At 46.0% G+C, this 7,416-nt stretch overlaps 1 protein-coding gene across 1 annotated transcript; it reads right to left on the bottom strand.

The window, feature by feature from the left end:
• Positions 1-2,963: 2,963 nt before the first annotated feature.
• On the bottom strand, positions 2,964-6,799 carry LOC146337758 (uncharacterized). The gene is made up of 4 exons (XM_084814353.1): positions 6,681-6,799; positions 6,464-6,587; positions 6,140-6,256; positions 2,964-3,273 (listed from the first exon to the last, which is right to left on the bottom strand). Exons 1-4 carry the CDS (start codon positions 6,726-6,728, stop codon positions 3,116-3,118), a joined length of 447 nt encoding a protein of 148 aa, XP_084670479.1. The 5' UTR covers positions 6,729-6,799; the 3' UTR covers positions 2,964-3,115.
• Between the last annotated feature and the right edge of the window lie 617 nt (positions 6,800-7,416).

The following is a 7,416-nucleotide window of genomic DNA, read 5'->3' as shown; positions in this document are numbered from 1 at the left end:
ACGTACAGCCCCACAACCCCCCTCTCCTAGTATAACTTCCACTCTATATTTGGCAAATGCAAATCTTCCTCCCAGTCTCAGACTCTTCTATCCATTTGTTAGATCTATCATGTACAAGTGTAATTCCCCATGTACTGTGGGGTGGGTATACTAATGAAGTTATTTTTCTCCTCTGTACAGATGGATGATATTCTGGAGGTGACGGACTCGACCTTGGGGGAGCTGGGGGTGGCGACGGCTGACAGGAAGCTCTGGCGTGGGCTGTTCCATGAAGTCATGAACAGTCAGAAGTGACTGACCAAATAAACAACAACAATGATTGTGTGCTTGCGTGTGCATGTGACCGTGCACGCGCATGTGTTTGAGTATAGACACCTGTAAAAATAAAGTCTCTGTGTTGGATTTTTACTGCAAGTGTGTTTGAGCTCATTGTTCCCCAATGTAGAAGTAGCTATTCCAATCTGAGAAACAACAAAGCACAAAAATCCATTGTGTATATGCCACCCCTCTGGTTAAAGTCTCCAATAGGCTACCATTGCTTGTTACACATGTTCACAGCCGAGTTGTGGGTGGGTAGAAATGAGTATGTTCAGCTGTTGGACATTCAGGGTGCAAAAAGAAGTGGCTGCTGGGTTATCTTCTTTGGTAAACAACAGGTGGGGCTCACCTATAGTAGGCATAGAAACCTCTGGATGTATGCAAATACCTTACTCTAGACCTATTTTTTGTGCACAGGCAGCTAGGGATGTACAAAAATCACGTACCTATTCGTGGATTATGTTTATAGTGGGGGGGGAGGCGTTCCGTCCCTCCCCCCGGAATCCTGGACAGGCGGGGAGGCGTTCCGTTCCTCCTCCCCGGAATCCTCCGCGGTCGGCTGTGCTCCGCGGCAGCTCCGCGGAGCAGCCAGCCAGGCCCAGCCAGGCCAGAGCCATCTGCAGCCAGATTTCTGGCCATGGAGGGCTCTGGGGGGGGGGGGAAATGCATATGCAAATGACAGCGGCTACGGCCACCGCCATTTGTGTTCCTTATTTTTGACGTCTTAATCTACATAAATATTTACGTAGACTAAGACGGTGAAAATAAGGGGAACGCAAATAACGTAGTGGACACTATTTGTGTTCCCCTTATTTTCGCTGTCTTAGTCTACATAATTATTCACGTAGACTAAGACGGCCCAAAATAAGGAACACAAATGGCGGTGGCCATAGCCGCCACCATTTGCGTATGCCTTTTTTTTATTTTTACCCAGACATTTTAGGCTACATAAAAACTTACGTAGCCTATCATGTGTGTGTAACAAAAAAACAACAACTGCAAATGGCAGTGGAGGCAGCCGGTCGGAAGACCAGCTGCTGCAGCCGCCGCCACTGCCGCCGCTGCCGCCACCACAGCCGCCGCTGCCGCCGCCCGGAAGATCCGCCCCAGGTAAGTCTTGTCCTGGGGGGATCTGTGGGGGGGGGCTGGGGGTTGGCGGGCCGTTCTGCCACAGATTTCGGGGGGCAGAATGCACTGGCATTCGGCCTCCCTGAGATCCGTGGCGGAATTCTCTGCCATCCCTACAGGCAGCACAGCCATGCCTTTCATTCAGCCAGTCATCACCCTTGTGAGGGTAAAGCACCATGCCAAGCAGGATTGGTACCAATGGTAAACTCATCACCAATCATGAGCTTTACTAAAGGCTAGCAAGCTCCACCCAGAATGTCCTTTCTGACCTTCTATTGGATCCAAGGAATAAGGGTGCCCAAGGTATAAGACTGTCATACTGAAGTCCAACCTGCCCTAGATCCCCTCTTCAGTTATGGCTAAGGATGCTGGAGAAATTTGAGATGGATTAAAATGAGCTTGGAGGATTTCTAAGAATCTGACCTGAGGAATCCTCTGCGGAGCAACCCCCTCAGGCCGTGCCGAGTCCATGGACTTTCGGAATTTTTTTTACTTTCCCGAAATTTACGTATATAAATCCATAGAAAAATATGTAAGTTTTTTCCAAGGAAACGTTGAATGGAATGGGGGACAATGCACTAAATGTTACGTACTGAGGTAGATTATGTAAATACTTACATAAATACCTACATAAATATTTACATACTATTTCAATATTTTTCCGCATGATGGAAAAAAAGGATATTTGCATCTGTCTGTGGGCAGGTGATGGAACAAAAGGCATCTGACAATCAGCAGAACACAGACAGAGTGGATTTTATACAGTCCATACATCCCTAGTTATGGCTAAGACAACTATGGTAAGAATTCACAGGGACTGAGATCTCCTATTCAAGTTTGCACACTGCCATATGGTATAAAATAAGCCTCGCCTAGACCCCCTTATGTTCTCTTTGTTGGTGGGGTGTGTGTGTCCTCAAATGCAAGGTTTCAGAAAGGTCTGCTGAGGGTTCTCTTGTTCTCTTCTTTGTCAGGTTCTACTTCTCTCCCAGGAGTTCCTGGTTCACATTGCTAGACTCCCCACCTACCCTTTGTTCTAGTTTTCCTCCCCTCCTCTCTATGGATGTAGAAATGCACCTGATTCTTAAATCCAAACTTGTCTTACAAATGAAATTATAAATATGGAACCTGGTTGTAATTCTTGAGCAGTTGGTGATTTTGCCAGCAGTTAAAGCATGCCACTGTCTGGAAATGGCTTCATAAAACATCGAAAGTGGAACCAACACTTTTGCTTGGGAAATATCTTTCAATGAGTAACATAACCTTTTCTGCTTACCAGAACACCAGAATGTGGAATTCAACTCCTCTCAGATGCATCCAAGGCCACATTCAGCTCACCAAAGCCCATTATCACAGCAATCACATGTATTTCGTCACTTTTCCAACCCAATTTTCCCACAAGGTGCTTAGGGTTCCATGCAATGTTGCCAAGTTTTGAATTTAGGCAAAATTGCTCACTCACCCACCCCACCCCCATGCACACACAAACCAAAACTGAATTTATTTTTCTCCTTTTTAAATTAATTTTAATTCAGTGAAACAAAGAAGACCACCATTCTCATCTAGAGGTCTTCTCAAGAGAGGTTTGTACAGACATGAGCAAGATAACTGCTTTAGTGCTGAGTCACTCACTGCAAGTGGTACATTATAGAAGGATCTTGATCAGGAGTCATGGAGAAGATGGAGGAGATGTGGCCATGGAACATTCAACCTGTTTAATAAAAATCTCACTCCCACCAGTCAGATCCTTCCCTTCATCTGCTTTTAATTTTTCACATTTTTCCTTCTTCATACATGATTTCTCTATCATGTTCTTGATGCCATCAGCTGGGTATAAAACACAAGATGAGTGATCAGTAGAATCACTGTACAGTGTCAATATGAACCAAATAAATTCATCTTTCCAATTAGCATCCTGCCTTTACATTGAGATATGTAAGGTGGCTAATACAATCAAAATTATCTAAAGAAATTCTAACTGGAGCAGATCCAGGAATGCAAAGCCCCCAGTACTTGTTGCCACCACCTACCTGCTGTCACTATCCATCCTTCAATCAAAGAAGAAGCCCTGTGCTGGACAATGGGCCATGGAGTGTACCACTGGCACTGGCTGGAGGAGGGGGAGGAGGAGGAGTGAGCAGGACTCAGAGAAAGCTGCACCATGGAGGACCAGAAGTGAGTGGAGTTGCCTTCCACTCCACTTCAGAGACACCCCCACTTCAGAGCAGAGGTGGCCATGGAGCACCTGCACCCATGGGGAACCGAGCTGGCAGAGGTAATAGTGGCAAGGGTGCACAGCTCATTCTCTGTTCTGCTTCTTCCTTATTGTGATGTGCAACACCTCCCAAAGATGGAAGGTGCCCTCCAGTATTGATTAAAAACTCATTATACCCCAGGTAGATTTATGACCACCACTCCCTGTTTAGCATGATTCCCTGGCTGGGCCAGGAGCACCATTCATTCATTCATTCATTCATTCATTCATTCATTTCATGTATATCCTGCCTTTTTTCCTCCTCAAGGAACCCAAGGCAGTGTACATGATCCTCCTCCTCTTCCATTTTATCCTCAAAATGACGGCCCCATGAGGTAGGTTGGGCTGAGAGGCTGTGACTGGCCCAGAGTCACCCAGTGAGCTTCCATGGCTGAGTGGGGACTAGAACCCAGATCTCCAGGCTCCCAGTCCAACACTCTTTGCCACTACACGACGACACTGGCACACTGATCTTTATACAAAAGAACACAGTAAGCAGGGTTAAGGATAATACATTGTGGGAGACGTCTGTGTGGAAATAATCTCTAAAATGACACCTCAGGACCCACTCAATATTTCAAATGGATCCTATTTACTCACAGGCAAAAATGCATGTTTTACAGATGGAACACAATGATTGATTTTCTAGTCCTCCTACCATTAGGGATGTACAAAAGTTCCACCACGGATCTCGGGGAGGCCGAATGCCAGCGCATTCGGCCCCCTGAAATCGGTGGCGGAACGGCCCCCCGCCCCCCCAGGATGGGACTTACCTTAGGCGGATCTTCCTGGTGGTGGCAGCTCCGGCGGCGGCTGCAGCGGCGGTTCGGCGGCAGCTGCGGCCGCGGCCGGTCTTCTGACTGGCTGCCGCCGCCGCCGCCATTTCCAGGTAAAAAAAAAAAAAAAAAGTGATAGGCTACGTAAAGATTTACGTAGCCTATCACGGCTAGATTTTTTAAAAAACACCGTGATAGGCTACGTAAATCTTTATGTAGCCTATCACGGCTGATTAAAAAAAACAAAAACAGACGGGCGTACGCAAATGGCAGCGCCCATGGGCACCGCCATTTGTGTTCCTTATTTTGGCACATCTTAGTCTACGTAAACATTCACGTAGACTAAGACGGCTAAAATAAGGGGAACGCAAATAGCGTAGCGTCTACACTATTTGCGTTCCCCTTATTTTCGCAGTCTTAGTCTACATAAATGTTTACGTAGACTAAGACATGCCAAAATAAGGAACGCAAATGGCGGCTCCCATGGGCGCCGCCATTTGTGTACGTAGGGTTTTTTTTATCAGCCGTGATAGGCTACGTAAACATTTACATAGCCTATCACGGCTGACTGCAGGGACGCAAACAGCGGCGGCTATGGCCGCCGCCATTTGCGTCCCTGCTAGCCAGCGGCCGGATGTCCGGCTGCTGGCGGAGCCGGCCGGCAGCTCCGCAGAATCCATGCGGAGCGGAGCTGGCCGGCCAGGATTCCGGGGGGAAGGTACGGAGTGCCTCCTCCCCAGCCAGGATTCCGGCGGGAGGGACAGAACGCCTCCCCCCCAGCATCAGCATAATCCGCGGAAAGGTAAGTACCTTTCGTACATCCCTACCTACCATGTCATATGACATTGTTCAGAAATCAAGACGTAGGGATGCTCACGGTCTTACACAGAGGTTAGCTGCTTCTCCCCCTTTGACTTCCCTTCCTCTAGCAACTGGGATGCATCTTCTCTGTGGTGGGTGCAGCTGAAGCAAGACACTCCCAGGGAAATGAGGTGAGCACCAGGGGAAGAGGGGCTTATGTTGCAGCAGCAGCACCAGTGCAGGCCAAGGCTAGGAAGCAGACAGGGCTCTGATTAGTCTGTTGGGGCATGGGGCTTCTTCAGTGGTTCATAGGGAGGACCACCACCCCAGTGGTCCAGCTGAGGCTTCTTTAATCAAGTCCAGGTTGCAGTGCTGGCCATTGCTACTGTTGACATTGACCCAACCCCTTTTTAATTTCATTCATGTGGAGAAAAGACTGATAAGCTGCCTAAATGGTCCTGTTCTGCTTAAGCTTTAACTTAATATGATGTTGAGTGTATCATGCGTTTGAATCTATGCGTGTATAAGCCTTGGGCTGAGTATTGATATGTTGCTATTTTATTAGTAAAAGAAAGATGGATGAGACTGATCTAAGAGGATCTTCCCTGGCAAATATTAGAAGTCATTGTATCTATACCTAGGGTTTGGTTTTTAATGTTTTTCTACTCTGAGATGACATTTTGTTCTTGGAGGGATTTTAATATATTCAGTTAAACAGGTGATGAAAGGCCCCCTATACAGAGAAGACATCATTCGAAAGAACCTCTGAACAAAGACCCACAAGTCACAAGATGCTTTGTGTGAATATGGAGCCCAGGCATTGCCCTGGCCTGGGTCAGAATCCCTCATGCTCAGTGCTCACCAGTAAGTACTTCCATCACAAGGGTTTTGCAGGTATCTTGGCCTTCAGCACAATTCTCTTTCTCACCAGCACAAGTCTCACCCTCACCTGAGCAGACTTCACACTGCAAGGAGGTACCTGGAGGAGGAAAGAGAAAGTTCCATAAAGAATAAGAATAAGCAGATTTCTTAGTTATTTGCCTGGGAAAGGGAGTAGATTAAATTTAGGATTTGGGGAGGGGGCAGCCCTGGAATTTGCATTCAAGGATCTGCCCTAAAATCATGCATGGAGCAGGAGGGCAAGCATGCCTCTCTTGCCACAGATGGAGACCACAGGAGACCTCACCTGTACTGAGAAGCATGGAGGAGAAGAAGAGTCCCAGGAGAGCTTGCATGGTGAAGCAACTGCACAGTTTGGGGGCTAGTGGAAAAGTATCTCTTTGATGAAGCCGTTTTTCTGGGCTGAATACCTGCAATTACATTAAGAAAACAAGCATGCTTGCAAGAATGTTGTTGCTTTTTAAAAGTATTTTAAAAAGGTAATATTGCAATTTGTATAATACCAGATCATATTTAAGGTGGTGGAGTGGAAGGGATACAGCCTTGCTCATGTCCTCCCCTCCCCCTTTCCTTCCTTTGTTCTTTAAAGAGCTATATGAGGACTCTTGCACTTACGTGGTACAAGACAGGAACTCGGGATGAAACTAGAGCTTGCTGAAATTATTTGAATTCTTTCTCAAAGTTCATTCTATTTTGAGTCTATATCAGGTCACAAGGTGTCCCCCCCCTTCTTCTAGCATAAAAAGATCTCTGTTTATTGCCATGTGTATTTTCCAGATGTGCACATCAATTGTACACATTTTTCAGCTTCATTCTTCTCCCATTGATCAAACCATATTTGTGTGCATTTTTCAAAAGTATGCATGTTTTCACACACAGTTTTCAAATGTACACATGCTGTTGAACACAGTTTTTTTTGGTCTGAAAATCACATTGCAAGCTTGGAAATGTATGAACTTTGACTGTAGATTGCTTCTGAGTGTGTGTTTGGTCTCGAGGTGCAAATTTGGTAAATATTTATCAAAAATGAATTGAAACTAATTTCTCATGCATCGCTAATTCATACATTCTGTCTCTAAAAGTTAATATAACTAGTACAATCTCTAATAGTGTTATTTTTAAAAAGAAGCAATAAACACACAATATGTATGTGTGAGCATGAGCTAGGAGGGGATGAATGTGCCAAGTGCATTTCCACAGACTTTTCCTCCTCCCAGTCCATTCCATGCAGATGTGTTT

Source organism: Heloderma suspectum, chromosome 10 (assembly GCF_057233095.1).
Source record: "Heloderma suspectum isolate Gila_16-S chromosome 10, 16-S_ref, whole genome shotgun sequence".
Lineage (NCBI taxonomy): Eukaryota > Metazoa > Chordata > Lepidosauria > Squamata > Helodermatidae > Heloderma > Heloderma suspectum.
This window is presented reverse-complemented; position numbering and strand designations above follow the sequence as displayed.

What these genes read in the sequence shown, in the direction of transcription:
- LOC146337758 (XM_084814353.1), bottom strand. Translation starts at nt 6,728, where the DNA reads ATGAGCAAGGCTGTATCCCTTCCACTCCACCACCTTAAATATGATCTG. An exon ending in ACCACCTTAAATATGATCTG is followed by an intron (nt 6,588 to 6,680) that starts GTATTATACAAA and finishes ATGTAATTGCAG; the next exon opens with GTATTCAGCCCAGAAAAACG. An exon ending in TGTGATGGAAGTACTTACTG is followed by an intron (nt 3,274 to 6,139) that starts GTGAGCACTGAG and finishes TTTTATACCCAG; the next exon opens with CTGATGGCATCAAGAACATG.